General features: G+C 44.9%; 1 protein-coding gene across 6 annotated transcripts; it reads right to left on the reverse strand.

The window, feature by feature from the left end:
• Window positions 1-2,927: 2,927 nt before the first annotated feature.
• CAPSL (calcyphosine like) lies at window positions 2,928-18,087 on the reverse strand. 6 transcript variants are annotated; one of them, XM_074570189.1, is made up of 6 exons: window positions 17,588-17,864; window positions 13,704-13,840; window positions 12,658-12,835; window positions 11,591-11,800; window positions 5,525-5,651; window positions 2,937-4,114 (listed from the first exon to the last, which is right to left on the reverse strand). In XM_074570189.1, the coding sequence occupies exons 2-5, from the start codon at window positions 13,838-13,840 to the stop codon at window positions 5,562-5,564; spliced, it is 615 nt and encodes a 204-aa protein (XP_074426290.1). In that variant the 5' UTR covers window positions 17,588-17,864; the 3' UTR covers window positions 2,937-4,114; window positions 5,525-5,561. The 6 variants fall into 6 exon arrangements, with proteins under 6 accessions (XP_074426288.1, XP_074426286.1, XP_074426290.1 ...); XM_074570187.1 differs by lacking the exon at window positions 5,525-5,651 and having other exon boundaries at window positions 2,928-4,114; window positions 17,588-18,056; XM_074570185.1 differs by lacking the exon at window positions 5,525-5,651 and having other exon boundaries at window positions 2,930-4,114; window positions 13,704-14,299; window positions 17,588-18,087.
• Between the last annotated feature and the right edge of the window lie 6,952 nt (window positions 18,088-25,039).

Raw genomic sequence — 25,039 nt, forward strand, 5'->3', positions numbered from 1 at the left:
ATGATAGGGGAGGGCATCCTGTCCCTTTCCATTCACTTTTCTCTGGACTCTCTGTCCAGGTCTAAGGGGATCCCCACGTGCTGCCACGCAGAGATGGCTGAGCCACTTCACCGTCCCTCTGGGATGCTGGGCATGGAGCACATGCTTGGAGATAAAGCTGCTAGAGTCACACGGTTGCATGACAGCCAAGCAGTGTGGCCAAGGGAAATCCAAGCCGCTTTGCTGTGCTCTGGGACCAGGGTTCACCTCACTGTGCAGTCTCAGTTCCTCAAGCTGCTTGAAATTCTCCTTTACTGAAACATACATTCACAGAGCCAAAGCCGAAGAGAGTCCTCTCATCCTCAGAGCTGCTGGAGTTTGTTCTGACTGGTGATAATCACTGAGGCGTCGCTATATTTAGTGTAGCCTGCTGGAGGAGAACAGCACTCCCAAGACAGCACTCCACCTTCTCCGCCTCCATCTGACACCAGGGAAAACTTACCGTCCTGGCGTGCAAAGGGGACGAGGATTTGGCTCAAGGCATTCAAGTGACATTTTACAGAATTGTTTTTATTGCTGATTCTCACTGGATGAAACACTGATTAATGCAGTAGAAAAAGACGGAAGCCCTGGACATTAATTTGCTTTATGATGCTTGTATTTCTTTTTTAAAAGAGCTGCTGGTAATGCTCACACTGTGCTGGCTTGCACAGTGTGATTGTGGATGCAGACAGACTGTGCTGGAAAGACATCCTCTTCCAGTAACACAGCAACAAGCAAAAAGGGAACAGAAGAAGAAGCAAAAGCGCATTGGATATATCCTGTACAGTATGTGCTATGCTTGTTTTAAACTCATACATGCATTTTTAAGGATTAAAAGGGACGTCACAAATAACAAAGGTCTATTTGCACTTTTTAAGTAGCAGGATATCCATGTGTGATACTCTTTCTGTTTGTCCAGAAAGGTATACTGCTCTTTAATAAAGGAAAAGTAGTGGAAACCTCCTATTTGCTCTTTAGTACTGGAAAAGTAGCAAAAATCCGATGTTTATTTACTTTAATCACTCTGAAATAGTTATATTTTTCCTATGTAGTAGTCATATTTTTCCATAGCTGCTAATGTTTAAACATTCATTCTGTTCTCTATGTCTTATTATCTTATTTAATCAGATAACATGTAACCTTGGTTTTATAATGTTTTTACCATATTAAAGGGACATGGCTATTTGCATGACCAATTTATACTGCTGTCATTCAGTCTTCTAATATACATCTATTCGGATAGGACTTACTCTGCCCTCACTAAACTTAGGATAACTCCATGGGCTCTACCTAGCTTCAGGCAGGATAAATCCCAAATAAAGCCAGACAGCTCAGAGGCCTGAAAGCACTGTAGGATGACAGCAAGCATCACCCTCCCTTCATCGCCACCACCACCTTGTGAGCCAGGGAAGCCTCTCTACAATTCCAGTCCCTATGTTTTGGACCGGGCATGCCTTTGTTCACCCTGGCTCTGATTGCCATCCAGCCCTTCTTACCCAGAAAAGAGAGCGGTAACAGCTCTGGGAATCAGGTGAGTGAAGCCGATCTCCTGCCAATGGCTCGCGCTCGCTCAGGTGGGACAGAAGCTTTGCCCAAGCCCCCCGTGTGCAGCTCTGAGTCCAGACCACGAGCACCAGAAAAGAAGAAAACCCCTTAGGCTTGTGATAGCGTAGGTGTGGGTACAGCAAGGCAGAGTCCCACATAGGCTGTGTCCTCAGGGATGTTTCTTCATTAATACACTGCTGTGCAATATGCAACTGATAGAAAACAAAGCAGCCTTTCATTAATTATGTTCATCCCAATGTAGCTGTTCTTATTGGAGGATATAGGTGAACTCACGCCAGGCACAGGGGTTGCTTTGTTCCAGGCATGCACCTGGGTGTGTGATGAAGCCTGTCCACAAGAGTATCTTTCCAGGAGAGCAGCAGCAAACACAGACAAATCCAGGGTTGTTAAAGTTTGGCATTACTGTTTCTAAAGGGCCCTGGCTCACAGAAAGGGCCATGGAAGCTGTCAATTGAACCACATCCAATTGCTATCAAGCCAATGCCAATGACTGAATCATTACGGCAGTGTTAAGTCCAGTCAGGCTGAACTTTCATGAGTGCTAAGCTCCTCTGAGATAACTCTGTTTGGGGATTAGGCTGCTCTGAAGCATGCAGAGGCTAGCATTCTCCTTTGACAATCTGGCCTGAACGGTGGGAGCTAAATCTTTTGGAAAAATTGATCCCGGACTATTTTGCAGGTGCTGAGTACCAATATTTGAGTAGTCTTATTATCGGCATCCCTGAACATCATATGCGGTTTTAGAGACATCAGCGTAAATTTGATGGGTACATGCAGATTTAAAAACTTTCATCTTTTTGGAAAAAAAGAAACCCAAATATGCATCAAAGCCAGATGCATCACAGGCACTTCTGGTCCATGGCTAGCTTTTAGATGCATAGTATGTATATGAAGATACAGGCACAGCTAAGTTTTGACACTTCACCGTGTCAGGACCGTGTAGTTTCCTTTTTCTACAAGACAGATTTTCCCCCATATCTGTTCACAAATTCCCTTCTGACTCAGCATCCGCACAGGGGTATAACTCATCTTTTCACATACTCCATGCACCTACTTTACTTCAGCATAACCTTTCTCCTCCACACTTTCTGCCTCCTGTGCTCATACTCAGCCACACAAACGAAAAGATCCCGGTGACCCTGGTTTCTATGGAGCTGGAGCCACCTGCTCCTCTCTCTGCACATAGCCATCAGGCTCCACCATCTCTTCTGTGCTCATGGTGCATCACAGCCCCTCTCCCGTCTTCATTTCTCCGTTCATCTATGCGCTGCTCATTTGCACCATGCAAACATCTCCTAGTGGCACGCAAATGCTAATCCGTGAAATAAAATAAGTCTTTTGTCAGTTATAACACTGAGTCACAGTCTAACTTTAATGATGCCGAAAAACGTTAATTACCTCCCAAGGCAATACTTGTCCCCTCCTGAATTTATTAGCTTGTTTACCAGATCTTGTCCTCTTGTGCATGTTCATTAGAAAGGCTGATAAAACACACAGAAATGCTGTATGTGTCAGTGGGGTGGTAGAAGACCAGGCAAGCGCGGGGAGGCAGGGAAATTGTTTAGGCCAGGGCAAAGGGATGTTTAAATACATGTGATGTGCAGTGAAGCCTGGGCCATGAAATAAACAGTGAAGTGTTGGCCCGGCCAACGCTGCTGCGGGGACACGTGGCTGAATTCGGGGAAGTTTTAGGCAGGCACAAGCTGACCATGAAGCCACCCCTTCTGGCAGCAAGGGACCTGGGGATGCTGGCAAGGTATTTCTGCAGGGCAGGAGTTCAGCCCCTTCTAGGCTTCCCAGCAACAGTGTTCACTGACTCAACGGCCTGTATTTATACAGCAATACTGCAGTGCTGCAGCCCAGGGAAAAACGGCAGCAGGTTTTTAGTCAATATGCTTTTGGCTTTAGCTGGTTATCTCTTTGGTTGTGGGCTTCTGAAGCTATCCTTCAGAAGCAGCTAAAATGCAACATAAAGGACATTTGCCATCTCTGTGAAGCATTATTTTAAGGTCAAACTGTTCCTTATTACTGTGATCATGAAGCCTCCCAAATTAGTAGTCCTGTGTGTAACAGGTCATTGGCAAAACAAATCTAATGTACAGACACGCAAGAAAACAACTGATGATGCCGGGAAACGCAATTGCTAATTTTTAGCAGCTGCCTCATCCCTCTGCTCACTCAGCAGCTCCGCGTTTCAGTAAGGCTGGCGATTCCTTGGCTTTTAAGCGCCACCTGTTGAAACATGAAGCCACATGTCAGAGTCCAGCACTGGGACACTTGCTGGTGTCATCAAATCACGCAGCTCTGAAAACGCTTCTCAGACGGGAACTGGGGAAAAAAAATCAAACCCGCAACAAACTAGGCTGTGTTTCGCTTCTTTATAGTCTCTGGTGCCGAAGAAGTTGGGGGCAAATGAAAGCAAAAGTCAGAGTTTCCAGGATTTCTTCATCATCAAAATGAAGTAGGCATCGCTGTCCACAGAAGCACTGACTCCAGAGTAGTAGTTCAAAAATTCATCTTTTGTAACCTAAGAATGAGAAAAACAGTGTTTATAATGTGTGATGGCTATACTGCGGCCCAAAGCAAGGTGTTTATGTAACATGAACCCTCCTTTGCATCTCCCAGGTAAGTCTGATTTGTAGATCAGACTGTCCATCGTCTGACATTAGGATGTGTTGCTGCAGCAAGCTCTCACACAGCATTTGGTCCAATGACACTGAGGTCAAGGGACTGAGTTTTTTGAGTTAGGAGACACAGCTGTCTCTATGTCCTGGAAAAATGAATATAAGAAAAGTTATTCAGGTTATTGGTAAATATTGATGGAAATTAAACAATTAAATTAAATTAAATTATTCCAACACGGGCACCATCACCAAATGAATGCAAAAAGCCCCAATAGTCAAGCAATAAAAAACGAGAAACAATGTAGAAATATATTGGTGGAAATGTCTAAAGGAATAAATCTATGTCACAAATTCAGAAATTTTTCTAAAGTAATCTGCTACCTTTTTTTTTCCAGAAAATGTATATAAGCTAAAAAAAAAAAAAACCAAACCAATAAATTTTGAATGCTATAGTATCAGCTGAAAGTAAAAAAAAAAAAAAAAAATCATTTTTTTCCATGAAAAAAGAAGAGATTTATCTCTGGAAAATAAACAGTGCTCACATTTTACCACAATCTCTGCTTTTCCACAGAAAATCAGGCTTGAATTAACTTTCACAAAACATTGCTCTTCCTTTTATTCTCATTTTTCTTGCTTGCCAAGGCTTTCAATAAAGTCTGGACCCCATCCCCACTCTCCAGCTGCAGCTCCCGTTGGGATCAGTGGCAACGCTGCGAGCCAGCAGGAGTGTGGGTCCAGGTTTCGGCAGAGATGGGTCTGCCATACCTGGGGTTGGGTACAAACCAGCTTTTGCATCTGACAGTGCTCCTGCCTCCTGTAGCCTCTGCTGGGGAGCCAAAACCAATGCTTGCTTTGAAATCACGGAGAAAACCAGTATGGCCAGGGGCTGCTTCAAGTACCGAGGCTTCTCTCAGCCACCTGAGGACTTGGCGTTAAGTCCAGCCCACTAGGAAACTTGCTTTCTGCTCACCCCTTCCTCCTGAGCTGGCTACGAGAGAGGGTTTCTAGAGAAACACTATGATCACAGCGAAAGTCATAGAAAGTGGGCAGCTGCCAAGGGTGGCAGGTTGCTGTCGGCGTTATCTGTTTCACCAGGGGAAGCGGAGCATGCAGCTGGTGATGATGATGATGTGGAGGACAGGAGCTGGGAGAGCAAAAAAAATCACTGGTCTCGCTCCTTCTGCCAGCCAGTGACAGCGGAGGCCACGAGCCCAGCTCTGGGACGGCAAAGCTCTGCTCTGCCCATGCGGCTGCAGAGGTTTGAGGCAGTACCAGGTAAAAGCTGTTACACAAAGGCAAAAGTCGGCTCTTACCCAGCAATATGCGCAGGTGGTTTCGTCTGCAAAAACCTCAGCTGCCTCCATCTGCCTCTGCCAAGACAGCTTTGTGCCAGGAGACCAACAAAATGAAGCCGATCACTGAACACACCTTCTGGTCTAACTACAAGAATATATGCCAGTGAGTGGGGCTTGCATCAAAACTCAGTTGCTTGAACCAGGAATTTATGCTGCAGGAGAAAGCATGAGCGAAACAACAATTCTGGACCGTACCAAGCCAGAAATTTACCCTCCAGGACAAAAACATGAAGCGACACAAAGGGCAAAATGAAAAGGCAGTTTAGGGTGCTGCAGGAGTGGCACCTTTCCCTGGGGAAGACACCGGAGGGAGAGGCTGTCCCCTGCCTTCCCACCCCCGTGCCTTCTGCTCTCCCAGTTGGGGGTGTCACAGAGATGCTCTGATGGCCTGGGTAGAGGTGGGGAGGGCGGGCAGAGTTTTGGGGGAGGTGTAAGGGAGCCTTTTCCCTCTGTGAGGGACCACAGGGCTCCACCAGCCTTTTTGGAGCAAGGCAGGGTGCTGCCCGGCGGAGAGGGCAGAGCTCAGCCCTGACAAGGGTGGGCTGGAGCTCAAGGTGCAGGGGAAACCTTCGCCTCTGGTGTTGGCCCACAGCCCTGCAGCCTCAGATGTTCCTATGGTTTGTGCCATCCTGTTTAGCGTCTGTTGCACAATCAGAAAGAAGAAATAGTGCTCCGAACACGAAGCACCAACCAAGATCTGACGATCTTGATGCTAGCGCCAGATATGATCGCGTGCATTGCCACCTATCTCCCGGTATCTGCCATGTGCGCTCTGCAACCACAGGCTGGCAGGACAGCCTGCAGCACCATCTATCTCCAGCATCTGCTGGGCCTGTAACCAGCACTCGGCAGCCTGCAGCTGAACACTGGCACTTGAGCGTCATGTTTGGCTCTCCCAGATGGCAGCCCAGCAGCCCCCGCAGACGGGGAAGCTGAAGCGGCAAAGGGCAACCCTGGGCACCCACTGTTAGCCCTGACATTCCTTCGTGTCTGGTTCAAATCCCTTTGACTTGCCTTTAACCTCTGCAAAGGGCTCCCACTCAGTCTCAGGAGTGTGCCCAGTGTGTCATTATGGCCGTGTGTCTCCTAGGAGACATTTTCCTACCTACCAGTCAATGCAATGCCTGCGTTTGTTCCATGAATTTGCACACATGTTAATCAAGTTAATAAAAAAACCCCCACAGATTCCAATTTCTGTTCTACAGCATCTGATTACAAGTGAAAAATCACGTGTTACTCTTTCCCAGACCATCTCTTTTTCCTGAAAGCGCTGTACCTTTTCTGCAGCTGCCAGTTTTCACTCAGATTGCTCCAGGAGCAGCTCTGCTCCCACGGAAGTGAAAGGAAACTTTGCCACTGACTTCGAAGGAATCTGAAACCTGCCCTGGGAAACGCGCTCCACACCTATTTTGACCGTTGTGGAAAATGTCCTCCCGATGCTGAGAAACATACCCAGCGAGTGAGGAGGTCCGCACGCAGGCAGACACCAGGAGCTGGGAGCTGCTCCAGGGGTGCCAGCGGGGCCTCGGCTGCGGCTCTCGCCCGCAGGGTGGGCTCTTCTGGCTCGTGTCCTTCAGGTTCCCCCCACGCAACCCCGTCAGTCAAGCTCAGTGCAGAAACCTCACCCTGGATCTCTGAGCTTTGCCCAGAGGCCGGTGTCGAAGCTTCTGCCAGTAGCAATGCTCCCTTCGGAAAAGGTACGTTGCATTTGGGATTAAGTAAAATTGGAAAGGGTGAGCACTGAAAAGGCAAACTGGTTGCAGTTATTCGGATTAAAACTTCCACTGCACTTGATTAAATGTCAGCAGAACAGATCACTGTGGGGTCTGAAGACATGAGATAGCGTGTCAGAAGGAAATTGTTTTTTCATTTTGTGACTGCCACAGTCCATTCACAAAACTTTCTTTTTATTTGAAACACAGAAGACAGATAACATGACACCCTGTTGTGGAGCCAATTAATAAATGAGAAAGAAATACACTATATGCAAGCTGCCAAGACAAGTATAGCCTCTATTTGATAATAAGTTTGTTCTTCTTGTAAGGTATGTTGGCACTTCTGTAGCATCGCAGTAAGTAAAGGCTCCTCTTACGACGGCTGGCAGTCACAGAGATTCTTTCCACCAGTTTCCAGTGTCAGCCAGCATGTAAATTTCTGGAGGCTTACAGAACAAAGAAAATAATTGAGTTCGCACAGCCCTCACTAAGGAATTGCAAGCACCTGTTGCTTGTACTGAGATCATGGCTGGACAATACAGAAGGGGAGTTTGCGCAGGACCAGAGCAGCAAGCACTCAGGACTTCGGTGTTTGAACTGTTAGCAGCCCAGGCTAAGAGCGAGCTGAGACTTCATCGGTCGAGCTCTTTTGAAAGCCCAGTCTATAAGCCCGCACTGTTTTAGCCGGCTGCCAGCCTGAACTGGAGCAAATGCTGCCATACACAAGCCATTTACGCTGCTACAGCAGCAGCATCTCAGTCTGGGAGAGCAGCAAAATGATGCGGGAGAAGCAGAAAGAAGACAACAAAAAGAAAAGGAACCAAGGCAGGGATAATTAGACAGCACACACACACAACCAATTCTTTTTTCTTTTTTTCTTTTTTTTTTTTTCAGTTCCCTTTGTACACCATTTCCCCACTCTCCGTACGGGGAAAGAACGGAAGATCTCAGAACAAAGACAGCCTCATTGGTGTGCCCAGGAGGGCAGGTTCCCATCCTTTTTTCAGCATCAGAAACAGAAAATGACAAGACAAGAAAGTTACAAGTTCTTGAGTTCCCAGAAAGTTCCCTGAAGTCATAGCTTGGTCATAAACCAGTACAAATAAAAAGCATTAGTAAGCAACTTTCGGTGTAGCTGTGTACAGACAACAGCTACCAGACAAATAAATGTTCCAGGAACAGTAAGAAGAAAATACTGTAACACATGTATGCCCTTTAAAGAAAAATATTACTGAGATGATCTCACAGTACAAAGAGAAAGAAATCAAAAAGGGAAAAAAGCTACAAGCAGGCCCACAGAGGTTTGAAAGAAGTCACACACAGGAAAGATGCCTGTATGCTGAGTTGTAAGCCGGGGAGAAAACAGGGCTCTAAAGAGCATTTTGCATTTATTCTGATCTGTGCCTTCCCTTCTTGAATTGTTTCTCCCTCCAGCCTCTCAGCATTGGGAACTCATGTGCTCCCAGCACAGAGCTGAGCAGCTGCTCCATCCCACAAGTGAGACCCAAGAAGCCAAGGAGCTGCAGTGCTACAGGTGAGAGGGCTGTGAGATCCTCCTGGGACAGGCTTCCTCATGTTTGTAACAGTCTGCCCCAGACCACCACCCTTCCAGAGCATTTCAGTTTCCTCCTCTTGCATCCTCTGTCGAACAGAGCTGTATCTAACGCTGGAGGAGGGGATACGTTCAGGAGCCACAGGGACCTACTGCAGATGTCTGAGAAAAAAGGAGCAGCTCGTCTCAGAAAAGAAGAGATGTGTCAGGGATGCAGGGAGAAAAGGGACAGATCTGCTGAGTGGCTGGGTGCCAGATATGCTCTCTCATTATGCTCCGATCCCCTGAGGCTGAGCCTACCAAAGCATCTGGGAATCAATTCTGCAGATTGACTGTAACTGGCACAGTTACTGGAAGCTCTTATTATGGAAAGCGAGAGTTTTGTTGTGCATACGCTTAATCATGGGAACCTACAAAAGGGGGAAGTAAACTCTTGCTCCTTTTATGATATGATCAGAGTTTCCAAGCGTTCTTCATCATGATGATAAAATAGACATCTGTGTCTATTGAAGCGCTGACTCCTGCATAGTAGTTCATGAATTCTTCTGTTGTGACCTGAGACAGAAGGATTTAAAATAGCAAAATGAATCTTATTTTTTTAATGCCATGGTAAGTCAAAATCACAGATTGAGAAAAACTGTAGGTGAAACTTAACACCTGCTATTTCACCTTGTTGCTAGCAAAAAGGAATCCAACAGGAAGAATGAAGACACTGAAAATTTGCACAAGTTCATTTCTTTGCTAGAGATAAGAGCTCTTGTTGTCCAGGAACACTTGGATGGAAATGAAACTTGCAGAGTTAAACAAACCTTACCAGGAACTGATGTTAAAATTAGTGCTTCTCAAGACGACAAATGTTTTAATGCATTTTTTTCCAGAGATGCTATAACCTGGTTCTTTGTATTATTATTAATAAAAGTGGATGGGGTTTCTAGTGCAGCCTAGAGACAGCTACAAGCTTTATATCCATCCACTAGAGAGAAAATATCATTGCTCTAAACAGGTCTCATTTAAAGAAGTGAACATTCTTTCAACTACCTAACAGTTTTTAATATCTTTCATGGGTGTTTTGAGGTTGACTTGGTTTTAAAATGACCATTAAAAAAACAGTAATCAGATGAGCAGATACAAGCAGTACATGTCTCTTGGGAAGCCTTAACTCGAGTCGTACATGTCATTCTTTGAATAAACATGACGCAGAAAAATATTTGCTCCTACTGCATTGTGCATTTGGGAGCTAAGTACAATGAGACGAGGGGAAGTGAACCCTGTAGCCTGTCCTACCATCAGGAACTGATTACAAGTTTTGTTGACCCTGCCTATTTCAGAGCCACTCAGCATGACCACAGTGAAGAGGACCTTTCTGATGACCTTGAGGCATTTCTGCTAAAAACACTTTAGGTCTTCAGCTCATATCGGTGTCATTAGTGACCTCTGATTCAGGCACAGGAAAATCACAGTCAGTTCTCAGAAGAAACTGCAATTGGGTGGGCTAATGCTAGGATTGCTGAACAAGAGCTAGGTGCTCAGAATAACTTTTCTATAAGCTCAAACACTGCAGCGTTTGTGGGGTACAAGGCCCTGAGCTTGCCAGGGATCATTCTGGGGACTTGATTTATTTGTTCATGTATGACCTCAGCACAAAAAGCAGGAACATTTTGCTTGAGTTTGCTAGACATCACCACTGGTGCAGAGAAGGAAGGGGACAACTCACACAACTGGTACCTCCGAGGATGACACAACAGAAAAAGGGATGAAATGCAGATCTACCAAGCACAAAGTCATGCCCAAGGGAAATAAAAATTATTATCTCCCTACAAACTGAGAGCCTTCCTGTTGGAAACAAAACAAGTGGAGGATTTGTATTAGCCACCCATTAGACAAGTAGGAGTCAGGAGTGTAGAGCTGCCATGAAAACCCGGATGCAACCTCAGAAGTGCCAAGTTCCACAAAGCGCTGATGAAGCCTTACATGATTTGTTGTTATTAGCAGCTTGGACTGAGAATATCACCATGTGAACAGTGGAGATCCACAATTGCTCTCAGTTGGTCAGACGTGTAAGTTCAGACCAAAGAAGTTTGCAGACATGTAGCAAGGGGAAGCAAAGCATGCTTGACTCAGAGATGGTTACAAAGCAGATGCATAAGAAGTCCATCACAGAGGGTGTCCACTTGCACCAGAGAGAGGAGACGGAGGGCAGGAAGGGGGTCCTTAGGGCACACGGCTGGTGGCAGCTCCCCTGAACCCCTCCCTCCCTCCAGCTTTCTGTGGATAAATCTGTCTCTATTATGGAGTGACTTCCAAGTCAAGTGTCTCAGTAATTACACATACTGGAAAGCACTAACTGCAAAGTATTTCACATATTAGGAAACCTGCTTTTGAACTGGATCCTGGTATTTGTTCTCCAAAGAAGTGAAAAATCCTCCAATTTAAGTGGCCCCAGAAAATCAGCAGTCGTGTGGGTTAGTCTGAAGATAAACTCGGAGTAACCTATGAAAGCAGAGCACTAAGGCTACAAGCCTGTAAATGCAACCTCACGTCTACCCTTGCACATCCTGCAGAGCCCCATTGCCTCCCAGTGCGTAAGCAAGCTGGGCTCACAGTTGTAGGCAGAGAGTTATGCATCTCTTTTACTGTCCCCCATAAATGTGCCACAAATGCATGTTTGGTACTGCGATCACTCTCGCATTTAAGAATTTAAGTCAAATGCTAAGTCACACGGGGATTTCAAGGCTTGACATCAGGTGTTTCACTTACCTTCCCGTCTTTGTCATAGGGCGAATCAAAATTATCCAGAAAGGCCCTAAAAACTTGATCTTCTGTCCAGTCTCCATTTTGGTATTTGGGGTGATGCTTTGCATTATACACCCCCCGTAAGTCTTCAATTGTTATGACACCATCTCCAGTCTTATCTAACTTCCTAAATGCCTGCATGATAATTTCTTTTCTTGCCTTCGACATTGGAGGCTGTAAAGAAATATTAACGGAATCATTGTATTTCTGCCAACTACTTGCCCAGCTCTAAATTTAAGTAACTGCTATTGTTAATAGTAAACCTATTTGAAGGCATATCACATCACCGAAAAAGCTGGGTGATCAAGGCTATTAGGTATCAATACGATAGCAAATGGACATTAAGAAAGAAAACGCTACCTAGAACACTTTTTTATTCTACTAATTTTAAATAATTCTAACAAGAAATTACTAATTACTGTAAGCACTAGCTATTGTCTTTCTTAAAAGAGGCTCCAAACAAAATCAGTAACACCGTGGTTCATTAGGGAAAGCCACCACTGGATTAGTTTATATTATAAGGAGGAGTGTCATAAAATGATGGACAAAGACATGAGTTTAATGGATTGAATCATGTAGGTAGCTGGATTGCAATATAGGAATTTAGGTACCTAAATCAAGGCAGCAATTCATATAACAAAAACCCCAAACTCAAACCCATTTATTTGCTTCTATTCTATTCTATTCTATTCTATTCTATTCTATTCTATTCTATTCTATTCTATTCTATTCTATTCTATTCTATTCTATTCTAAATTGCAAGGAGCCTTATGCCTTGCCAATAAATTGCAGAGACAAGTTGGCTTCTGACCTTTCTTATCCACAGAGGTGATAGGTTTAGGGTGATTTTCCCCTTTAGAATGTTTAGATGGAAATAGATTATTTTAACTTCTCAGGAGTTACTGACCCTTTTTTTGCTAATTTTGCTATTTACTAAGGTGAAAAACAGTGCTGTGTTTCATGTTCAGCTAATGATGAATCAAGGCTTTTTCTACATTTAATGCAGTAATGACATAAATTCCCAGACTTACTCTCAGTGTAACAAGAAATTCATCAAAATCAATTGTTCCGCTGCCATCTTTATCAAAAATCCGGAAAATCTCTTGTGCTTCTTCCTTGTCTATCATCATAGCATAATCATTTAATCCTTTCACAAACTCCTTGAAATCAAGGGTCCTGCTGTTGTCGTCATCCATAATCCGAAATACCCTGTGAAAAATATGCAATTTGAGGAGAATGCACAGGAAACCCTCGAGAATGCTGCAGTGGTTTAGCACAGTGCTGGAGCACAGGTTCACCTTACTGAGATAACAATTCCCACTTGCAGTCTTCTGCGAAAAAAAGCAAAAGAAGGAGGGGGAAAAAAACCAACCGAACAAAAAAAACCCCAAACCAAACCCACACTTATTGACAGCAGTGATGACTTGCTTAAACTGTGTGGCTGAATATTACACAGCTGAAGTTAAATGAGGTGAAGGGTACCTTAACTGAAGGGTTCTTCCTATTCATTATACATCCAGCCATCTCAAAATCGGGTATGTAGATGAAGTTCCAGCTGGTCACCTAGGATCCCTCTGTGGTTTACAAGGACCAGGAGGGGTTTCAATCTGTGGTCCAGCTCCCCTTTCCTGGGGATGGGGTGACCCACACTCTCAGGGTGGTGACTGCAGAAAGAGTCTAGACGCCACCCATAGACTAGACAGATAGATCATGACACACAAGGGAATCACACCCCAAAGGAAAGAAAGCACAAAATCCCCAGGATTGAGATACTTAAGTTAATTATAGAAAATACCAAGAGGAGAGATATGTTTTATGTTCTCCCTCTCTCCCTGGCAGGAGTCGTTCAGGGCCCCAAGGAAGCACCTTCCTCTGAGGGATTCACGGTCCTCAGTCCTTCACCAGGAGAGCAGGTAAGTCCTGTCTCCCAAAACACAGGAGCCTCAAGCCCAGGCTCTGTGGGTTGTGGCATTTGCATTGGAACTAGGAAACTCAAGTTCTACTCCCTGCTTAGCTTGTGAGCTTCTTGCAGCTAAAACTATCAGGCTGAATGATGGATTTGGCTTCTTACACTCACCTGCCAAGTCCTTTGATGCCTGCAGATCCCCTTGCTAAACACTGCAGGCGAAGTCTTTCCACGGGGTCAGTGGTTTTGGACAGGTTTCTTTTGGCTTGGATTGCCATCTCTCGGTCATGCCTTGCTGTGCCCGGCATCTGGAAGACCAAAGCACTCATACGGCGTGGATTCACATCCACAAGGCAGAGTGCTGAAACCTGCCTTAGTATACGGAGCATCCCAAATCCCCCGCCTTGCTAGGTGCTGGCAACTCTCTCATGAGGACTCATTTTGACTCTCTGTTTCCTTTTCCTTATATCCTTCTATCAGAAGGGGACATTGCCCATATGGGCCACCTGAAAGGAGAGCTCAGCCATCCATCAGCCTCTGCACGCCCAGCAGCCCTGCCGAGCCTCCTCAGCCTGTCCATGTTTGCAGTGAGCATTCCCCACAGGTAGAGCTGTGAGAGTAAAGATTGTCCTGAGTGAGGACCTTTTCCTTATGTTTGCTTTTCTTCCACTGTAGTCCCAATTATCCAGAGCAGGGAGGTGCCATCGCACATCTAAGCAACGGTGATCGACACAAGAGCTGACCTCATGTATGGATGACAACTTGTGCTATTTTAACAGAACCAGAGAACAAATTAATTTAGCATTTAGCATCCCAGGATTTCAGGACCCTGCCAACAGGCACACAAGCCTTCCAGCTTCCCTCAGAGGAAGACAGTGAAATTAAAAGTAGGAAAACCAGCCCATGGACTTGCAGCACTGCAATAGCACCACCAAGAGCAGCACACATGGGCTGGCAGAGGGTCACTCCCTCTCACAGAGAATATTTATGCCTGGTGCTAAGAGCAGCAGGGCTGCCCATGGCCATATTGATGTTTTAGGGGCACACCAAATCCTGGCCCTTGGGCACCCGCTCAGGGACGGGACTGCTGCTCCCTATCCTGGCTGCTGGGTCTGCAGATCACAAAGGCCCCCAAAATATCTTCCAGCCTTTAAAGCACCACAGGACCAGGCCACAGTGCGTATGGAAGGGCTGGGCTGAGTTACAGCAGAGCCCTGACTCGGAGGGGACTTGGTAAGGGTGCTGAGGGATGGGGAGATGAAGAAGATGGTCAGCTCTGTGAGGAGGCATCATCAATGCATGTTGCAGTTCCAATGCTGTTACCATTGCACATGCAGCTGTGTGAATTGAAACAGTCAGAGAAAACTTCTGGAAAATGTGGAATTAAATTGTTTCATCTTAGCTGCTCTGCTCCAGCCTACAGAACACTGGCTATGGCAGGCAGTAACATCACCTGTGCTGACTTTTGCAACCCCTTCAGACAATACCAGCTGGGATTGGAAAAACAGACAAATAAAATGGTTTTGTCCCCCAAAATTGTTTCAGTACTGGCATATTGCAGAAGTCCAGCATGGTAGAAAAGAGACCATTTCAGCTTTTGCTTCAGCCTGAACAAGCAACGTTCTTTTGGGAACTCATTAATGACTGACCAGAAAGACCTTACAGCTATGTGAGATCAGCAGTCAAAAATGTTTTAGGCAAACAATGACCTGTCCTTAAGGGGAGACGTTTAGCTGGCAAGAATATAAAATACTATGAGGTTACATAAACACAGTGCAAATTATATTTACATTATATAATTATGTGCTATAGCTTATATATATAATGCCTATGTGTTTACATACAGAGTGCATATCGCATGCATAGCACTGTGCAGTATGTCTCTATACTATGTTATGTATTTATATAGGTCTACAAGTACCATGCAAACATAACCTGAGCCCAATGATGACATAACTCACCTCCACTGCACCCTACAAAAATCCACACAAACACACACCACGCAAAGAGGACGGGAGCTCTTTGCCTCAGGCTCATTTCCAGTATACTGCAACGTGCACCAAATAATTGCTTCAGCGAGATTCATGAATTGAGGCCGGAGAGGGATCATCTGATACGACATCTATTATGATCTCCGGTGCCTCAATAAAAGCCACTGAAAATGGCCAGTCCTCAGTTATCTCTGCAGTAAGTACACAGTTCGCTTCTGCACCTCAAACCATTTCCAGCTGAGAACTCACCATCTCTAGCTAAGTTGTTCCTGTATTCAATCTTTTTCTTTTTAAAATATGTTCTTTGTTCCTAGAGTGATCTTCCCCCATCTTTAGATGCTGTTTTACTTTCTTTTACCAGATGAAAGACTGTAGGCCCCCTTTAAATGCTCTTTGGCTACGTAATTAGGCAGATCTTAGGACTCTCACTACAGAATGAGTTTCCAGATGTTAGATAATTCTGCTGTTGTTCCTGAACTTTTCTGATTTTTTCCAGGATTCCTTCTGAGGTGGGACAGAGCTCTCCAAGAATCTCATCAATACCACAGGCAAAGATAATGTCATTTTTTCACCGTGCATCATGGTTGAAAACACTAACAGTAAATATTTCTGATTCTCCTTGCAAATCTACATTCTCTAAAGTGTTCAACAACAAAATTACCATCACCATGGTGTTACATAAAACTGAGCAATTATAGTCTGTTCATAAAGAGATTGCACTTAAATGACATATTCCACTAAAACATGACCTGGCTTCCTGTGTCACACAGCAGTGCACATTTGAGAATCCTTTCTATACATTCAATAAATACAGAAAACCAATTAAATATAAGCCCTAGTACACATAAGTCTGGTCCATAATAACATTTCTACCACCTCTATATTTCTGTTGGCTGCTAGGTTAAGCTAGAGATAAACCCTTCCCAGGCTATTGAAAGACTGTACTATACTGTGATAAAAAACCAGATCCTGAATCACAGCAATGATGGAGGATTCACAGGGATTCATCTACTGTCTTCTCTCTCCTTTCATTTTGCTTTTGCCTCTTTTTGGGTAATGTGAAGTAACTAGACATACAGTCAGGATTTGCTGAATATAACAGTTCTCTGCTATATTCATAACAAAGTTGCTATGTATTAATAATCATTAGTAAAACAAGGAGAGATCCTAACTATAATTTTGCATGTTTTTAATTCTTCTGTCTCTTCCAAGATCATCAGATGTCTCCCACAGTGAAATGGAAAAGGGTCTGGTTAATTTAATTCTGGACACTAGAGGGTTTTGTTTTGCATGAGAGCCTGGGCTATGAGCAATTCCACCACCCCACGTTCTCAGCATTGTTTGTTTCTATGGGCAATGTTGTGTTGTGCAGGCTGAACAGAAATGATTGCATTTCTTCTTAACAAACACGAAACCTGAAATTTTGGGTTGGGTTTTTCCAGGAAAAACCTTAGGCTGTTCAGCAAAACGATCCCTTTATATCCCTTTAAGCCTGAAGCTTAAACCTGGAAAGAGCCAGATTTAATCTAAGATACGTTACTGCTCAGCACCATTCGTTTGGACACTATCCTTCGGCTGAGCCCAAAAGCCCCCCTTGAAAACGCTGAAAAACACCCCAATGTGGCTGATAGAAACCCACAGTAGCCTCTGGATTACCGCAGGCTGCTGAAAACCCCTGTCCCGGCCAAACGCACAAGTCATCCACCAGCCTTGAGAGGAAGATCTGAGAGCCTGGGAACTGATTAAGTGGCCTAAACCAATTGCACACCGTTGGGGTTTTTTCCTAATAACTCCATTAAATTATTAAAAGCACAAAAACTGAGTCAGTATTTGGCAACCATCTAAATGCCTCCCTAAAAATCTGGCTTCCCAACCACACTGACCCCTCCGTAGCCACCCGCAGCCTCCCCTCTGCCTACATATGCCTGCATATACATATATTTTGCAAAATATATATGTAATGATATATGTATATTAAGAAAACCCTACTCTTGGCTGAGCTGCAGGCTCAACTGGTCGGAGAAGCTCACTGCGAGCTAGCAAACAAGAGAGAAAATGCTTTACCTGCAATGCTATCCTGCGCCTGGGGTTTCCACCCAGGACCTGGGAGGTGTCAGGGGGCTGGGACGGCGTCGTGCCCCCCCTGCCTCCCCGCTCCCGGCCTCTGGTCAGGCTCGGGCGGCAAGCGGAGGGGATGCAGGGCCGTGGGCTCACTGCAGAGCTTCCTGGTCCATCTCGTTTTACTTGTTTACACACCCGGCTGCCTCGTCCCCCCCCTTTTTTGGGAGGCCTGCAGTTTACCAGCCCGTCTCCACGGTGACACTGGTGGCTGCGGCTGGCCCAACCTGCGATTACGCTGCTTCCCCCAAGCGATCACCGCCGGGTTACAAGAGTCCTTTTATTTAACCTCTTTCTAAACCAACGCCTGCTCCTCCTCCCTGCCCAGGCGGGCTGCCCTGGGGAGGTGGGGGACACCGAGATGCCCGGGGATGCCTGCAGGAGGGAGCAGCAGCATCACATCCTCGTTGGGCATGGCTACCTTTTGATAGCACGTTTCTCTGCTCCCTAGTTGGTAGGGTGGAAAAAGGTTCCTGGTTCAATCTTTTCCTCAAAACACAATAGGAGAAAATAAGTAAAAGCCTGTCGGTTGTGTTTCACAAAAAACGAGATGCTGGTGTATGTTTTTTCCCCACTGATTAACTGCAGTTTTGAAGACTTGCTGGTGGTGAGGACCTCCGGGGAGACACTGAGATTGTGTTTATTTGCAGCAAGAAGAAAACTGAAAGGGTTAAACACCCGTATGATGAAGAAAAATTGCTCTCTGTCTAGACACTGCTATTAAAAACTCTGCCTGTGGAAGGTTGCAAACATTACCAGTGACACACTGTAACACTTGGAGAAGGAATCAGTGTATTGATAGATTCCTTAGGGGTAAAAAATAGCCTGTGCTACGCTCCCTGGCCCTCTCGGGCGGCTGAACACGCAGGATCAGGGCTGATGGCAATGGCACCTCGTACAAGTCAGTGTGAGAGCGCATGGGAAGTGGAGAGGGAGACCGGTTCTGCCCATGGATAAAACGCCGAGCAAGAACGAATAAGTGCATCATTTCCTGACAAGAGCAGAAACTTATTTTAGGCAATTACTAGAGTAATAACATTTGCATCCTGGCGGGCTGCTTATCTTTCATCGACAGGTACTTCCTGGTACTAAACTGTAGCTTGTGCAAGAGTTTGTATACGCTTTATGTCTCCCACCTGGCAATGGATTGTACATTAATGCACAAGCAGGAAACAATGCTTATTTAATCATTCAGGGATTCAAAAACATTGACTTTGTGACGATGTAACATCCCCCCGTCCGCTATCCTTGCTTTGTGAATTGATCTCCAGAGGCCTCCTGGGAATCCAGACGAGATAAGGGGCTCCGAATGTGACCCGGGCTGCGGGTGCAGGAGGAGCAGCCCCTGCTGTCTGCCAGCACTCACTGCAAAGGCAAAACGGAGACACGGAGGCTGGGGAAATAAATAATTCTCGCTGAACAACAACTTGGTCCTGGAAATTCAGCATCCCACCTGAGTAAGGCAATTCTTCAGATGCAGAATTTGCATTGGCTTTCAGAGGGGTGCATGTAGATCGGAACAGCGAGGACAGGCTCTTGAAAGTGAAAGAATAAGTTAATTTAACATCTGGATAGTTGGCTGCCTTCTGCTGCGCTTCCTGCCCTCTGCGAGTGAGCCTGGCCTGGCCGTACACCCACACACGTGGATGGATGGTCTGTCCACCTTTAGCAACCTCCTCTGAAAAATGGACTGCACCGTGTCTGAGCTGGTTAATGAGTTATGAATCTGAACAATTATTAATCTGCTTTCAGGTGTCTCAGATTGCATCGGGCTGTGATTAACTTTATTTGATCGTACCTGCTCTGTTACTGTGCACAAAGCTGTGAGTGAATTCAGAATTTAACAGAAAGGAGACAGAGATTTCATGAGAACTTTGGAATTCTTACTCTCCGTTTTCTACCTAGCTCTGAATACATACGTGTTTGATTTTTCGTTTTGTTCAGTCTGAACTGTCTGTTCGTGGTTCAGCACTGGACTGAATCTACTAAGAAAAAGAAATCTGTGACACCTAACATGATCTATACACTCATGACAGAGACTGAGATTTTGTCAATTTCAGTTTGTAAAAATTCAGATTTCTTGTTAGGTAGGAGTGAAGGTTTAAGAAAGGCACCATGCCTCAAATAGAAGAGAAGCCACTGGGTATTTTGGCATAGTTTACATGCACTAGCATTGTTTCTTAATGTGCTACCTGTCACCATCACTGTTGAAAAATTCTTCAGCAGTGAGAAGTGCAGGTATGAACACATCCACTCGAATGTTTAATTTTCAAATACCATTAAATTACTAGGTTAAAAACAAACAAACAAAAAGCACGAAGTATCAGAACACTATACACCAAAGAAGGCTGATTTCACAGGATAAACATTTGGGGATTTTACTGCCATTAAAATTGAGAAAGTTCCACATACACCAAAAAAGAAACCCCCACGGTAAGTAATATTGCCAAGGGAAAAGTATTCCCATTTTAAACTGAACTATAATCCAATTAAATTGAACTCCCAATCCTAATAAAATGCTTTTACATCCAAAAATGCTGTCTCCCTGTGTGGCTTGTAGTTACCCGGCTGAAACTAATTGTGCTCATGATTGTTCTCCAGAGCCAAGACCAGCTGGCGCAGGGCAAACCATGACCATACTCTGAACTCTTCCAATGAGGGTGGTCACATCCAACCTGCCTGCTGGGGACAGTCACCTGTCCTGCTCATAACAGGGATGCAGCCCAGTGTCCCCACGTGGGTCTGGCCCCACCACAGTGACCCCGGCTCATCCCTCCACCTTGAGAAGCCTTTCCAGCCCAGAAAGTCCTCAATGCCAACAGCATCTGCCCCATGGATCCCTCTGCTCGTCTACGCACCTTCAGCATTCCTTACCTTTACTTTGTCTTACTTTACCTTTTACTCTTACTTTACCTTTGCTCTGCAGAAGCACAAACAGATTTATTTATTTATAACACTATGTCTGCTGTTAAAGGCATGTGTTGCTTGACAAGTGTTTTAAGGTGATTTGAGATGAGGAGTATTCCAGAAAAGGGTGTAGTTATTTGAAAATAATTTTTCTTGCAAATCTACCACAAACCTGGTTTCAGTTGGAGAATGAAAAGTGAAAACACTAGATACTTCAGCATTTTAAGAAGTTCAGAAATAAATATTTATCAAAAATAAATTATTTTTCATGCACCTTGAAAAAATAAAACTTTAAGTTTAAAAGATTTCATGCAAAGTGGAAAAAACTTAATGTAGTGTTTTTTATTTTAATTCTCTCACATTGTTAAAAAATATCAATGGGCTTCTGTCAACCACAGTCAAACAACTCACAGTGCATGGGAAACTTCTGTTCTCCCCTCCTTCTCTCTCTTTCCTACAGAGAAGAAAACAGCTAAATGGACTAAGCCTTGCTAGAACGCAAGGGGGTTTATTTTCTGGCAAAACCGCTTTGCCCCTTTCACACAACAGAAATTTGGTGTAGTCGGCAGGATTGCCATGAATAAACTGCTGCAAAAATATGATTGCGCCCCTTCCCAAGCGGGAAAGGAGTAGGCCCAAAAATTTTGGAAGGATGAAGAGAAAGTGGCAGAACGTATTGAAGAGAGTTGAGCTTCACTAAAGCTCAGAGTGGGAAAAGGCAAGGGTGTGATCTGTGCGGTGTTAGGCACCTGTTTATCTTGTGCACAAAGTGAAGCTAGGGAAACCTCTGCTCCTAATCTGATTTCTGCTGTAGAATATGCAACTCTGAAATCAGAAAATGAGGTGTTGAAGATATCATTAACTTTTCAGAAGGAGACAGGAGAAAAACTAAGAACTCAAGTTTATAAGCTTGTGAGTGAAAATGAAAGTTTAGGAAACAGGAATGCTCGATTTGGGAGTGAAGATATCCAACTTAAAATGTTAATGGAAAGGGTGACTGGGTTCTTAGATAAAATGCAGCCTTTGGCCCAGGTCCAACAAATTTGTAAGTTAATGTGTCGTCCAAATTCTGGAACCCAGACTGGAGATTTTTGGTCTAAGAGTGAGGATGATGTAGAAGATGAGGCGGAAGGGACTTTTACTTTGAAATCCCAAGTCTTTCCTTTACGACCTCTGGTTAAAACTGAAACCGCAGTTGATGATGATGATGAAGTCCACACCACTGTGCGTACTGTTCCGTGGACGTGGACATCAACAGAGTTGGCAAAAATAAGGCAGAAATATTCAAGGTGGCCAGGAGAGTCGGCTGTTGAGTATGTGTGGCGAGTTTTTTCTGAAGGAGGAGATAGAATTATGGAGTGAGGAAGAAGCAGGAGACTCTTGGGCACCAGGAGTGTTTTTAACTACTATGCCCGAAGATCACAATTATTCTGCTCGGGCAGCCTGTTGGGCAGGTGGTATGGATCTGCGAGAGAGGGAGGAGCCATTAGAGATTAGAGCTATGGGCCACTCTGATCTGTGTGCAGCAGTACAGAAAGCAGCTTGTCTGCAAGCCATGTATGACAGAGAAAATTTTGGAAATCCCCAATGTCAGCCCCTATCGACCCTGATCAATTAGCCCCTCTCATCTGTGGTCTTCCCAATTGCCTGAAACCGTTTGTTGTCAGCACTCAAGATCACACACGAGATGTTTGGGGTACTCATAGGTGCGGGTGGCGTCACTACATACCCACCTGGAATGAATATGTACAAGAAATAAACCAATACTGGCGCTGAATGGGCTGGGCCAGCCTAACTAGAGAAAAATCCTCCAATGACCCCCGAAAGGTTCGCCAAGTCTGAACTCATGCTCAAAACCCTAAATTGGATGGAGGGTTTAAGCCTGATAAGGACTGAAACGAGTTCTGGTGTAAAGCCCTAGAACTGGGGGTAACCCGGCAATTCTTGCACGGTGTCCCTACAGGAGATCTCCGTACACTGGTCCAATCTCTAACTAGAAAGAATAATTCAGCTGGGGAGAAAAGTCTAACCAGAGAGTCCCCGAGTCATGAGAAAATTGTGCCTTCTGCACCGGAGCATAACTTGATTGATTTGTCAGGGTTCCAGCCAAAAAACTCCTGTCCCTGGGGAGGGCAGTGAGCCACCCTGCCCGGTGGGTACTAGCGATTCAATGGCTCTCTCATAAAGACTCCAAACCTGTTATTGCCATTCCTGTTGGACCCTGGAAGATGTCAGTAAACTTTACTATTAATACCAGAGCCCAAATGTCTGCAATCACTAAGGAAATGGCACAACTTCTGGGTATAAATCCCACCCGACGCAGAGTGAACTTCACAGGAATTGATGGTGTGGTAAAAACATGCCCCACCGCAAAAATTAACCTCTGGTTTCCAGGGGAACAGCGACTGATCAGGACAGAAGTGTTGGTGGGTGCCTCGCGTACTAACCTCCTAGGATTTGATGTGCTGCGTGGGCGAATGTGGAAATTTCCAGATGGAACTGTGTGGAGTTTTGCAGCACGTATAAAAGGATTAGACACAGTGAAATTGAGTCTATTGGAAACTTCCATCCATTTACCTCCCTCTAAAATCACCAACGATCGGCAATATCCTCTGCCTGCAGCTGCACTTGCAGGAGCTGATGGGGTGGTATTAGATTTGGAAAAAAGAGGCATCATTAAAAGAACTCATTCGCCTTATAATTCACGGGTGTGGCCAGTAAAGAAACCAACTGGGCAATGGTGTTTCACAGTAGATTACCAAAAGTCAAACGCCAATACTGCACCCCTGACCGCTGCAGTTCCAAATATCGCTGAAATTGTGACAATGAAACAAGGAGCTGCCCATCCTTGGATGGCTGCCTTAGATGTTAAAGACATGTTTTTTATGATTCCCCTCCTTGAGCAGGACAAAGCACGGTTCACATTCACATGGAAAGGAATCCAATATACTTTTAACCGACTTCCACAAGGATACAAACATTCCCCCACTATTGCTCACAATGCTTTAGCTAAAGTCCTATCAGAGATTCCTGTTCCACAGGAATGTACGGTAGACCAATATATTGATGACATCCTAATAGGGGGAAAGAACCAAGAAAGTTAAAAGACATGATGGAAAACATCCGAGAAACATTACTTGATTTAGGATTGGAAATTCCAGACTCAAAGTGACGGGGACCTGCACAGGAAGTTAAATTCCTGGGGGTCTGGTGGATTAAAGGAGCTGCTTCCGTCCCTCAGGATACCCTGAAAAAAAACCAAACATGGGCAGAATCCATCCAGCGTGAAGGAGTTACAGCAAGTTCTGGGAACTTTAAGTTATTGGCGTAAACACATCCCTGGCTTTTCCATCATTGCTCGTCCCCTTTATAATTTGCTCAAAAAGGGTAAATCCTGGGAATGGACTGACCAGCATACTAATGCCCTGGAATTGCTAATAAAGGAGCTAAGGTTATTACAACAACTTGGTCCTATACATCCAACTGACCCTGTCCATGTAGAATGGGGGTTCAGTAAAGACGGTTCTCATTGCAACTTATGGCAGAAGGGACCAGCAGGAAAGACCACTGGAATTTAGCTCTCACTCCTTTAATCTTACTGAGAGCACATATTCAGACCTTGAGAACGGTTTACTGTCCCTAGTGCGAGCATTGCAATGAGCAGAGCAAATAAGGAGAGAACAGAGTGCGATCGTTCAGGGACCTTTCTGCCTCCTAGATGTGGTCCGTAAAGGAAGAGCACCACCAGCCGGCATTGCCCAGAAACCCAGAGTTTGAAAGTGGTATGCTTATTTAAAAGGGATTAATGAAATAATGCCAATCTCTGAAGGTAGTGTCAAAGTATCCAAGCTGCAAAAGGATATAGATGGTGCCCTGCTGTTCCAATCTCTGCCAAACAGACCATCTCTGATCCAAGAAGCACCTCCTCTGAAGGAAGGCAGTGATCTGTCTTATAGGGCTGTGGTTTACTGATACATCATCTCACCGTGAGAACAATAAGTGGAAATAGAAGGCCATAGCACTGGAAGGAGCCGCGGGAGAAAGAGCAACTGAAACAGTATAAGATAGTGCACAAGTAGGGGAACTCAGAGCTGTCCTATTAGCTGCAAAACATGGGGCTAGTTACATTTACACTGACTCATATGCTGTTTTTAAAGGAGCCACTGAATGGATAGGTTACTGGGCAGCCAATGATTGGCAGGTGAACAGAGTCCCAATTTGGGAAACCAATAATTGGAAGCAACCGTTAGAAATAGGAGGACAGAGAACATTGCACATTGGTTGGGTAAAAGGCCATGATCGTTCAAACTCAATCACTGCTCAGTTCAACCAACAGGTAGATAGCCTCACGTGGCTGCAGCGAGTTGATATTGTAGATGATGGTTGGCAATGGGAACGCTTACTCTAATGGTTACATGTTAAGCGTGGCCACGCTGTCCATGCTGACCTATATCAGGATGGTCTAGCCCGAGGGTGGCCTGTATCGGTTAA

The sequence above is a fragment of the Larus michahellis genome, chromosome Z (assembly GCF_964199755.1).
Source record: "Larus michahellis chromosome Z, bLarMic1.1, whole genome shotgun sequence".
In the NCBI taxonomy this organism is placed as follows: Eukaryota; Metazoa; Chordata; class Aves; order Charadriiformes; family Laridae; genus Larus; species Larus michahellis.

What these genes read in the sequence shown, in the direction of transcription:
- CAPSL (XM_074570185.1), bottom strand. Translation starts at nt 13,921, where the DNA reads ATGCTCCGTATACTAAGGCAGGTTTCAGCACTCTGCCTTGTGGATGTG. An exon ending in GGCATCAAAGGACTTGGCAG is followed by an intron (nt 12,836 to 13,703) that starts GTGAGTGTAAGA and finishes TATTTTTCACAG; the next exon opens with GGTATTTCGGATTATGGATG. An exon ending in CCTATGACAAAGACGGGAAG is followed by an intron (nt 4,115 to 11,590) that starts GTAAGTGAAACA and finishes TCTCATTCTTAG; the next exon opens with GTTACAAAAGATGAATTTTT.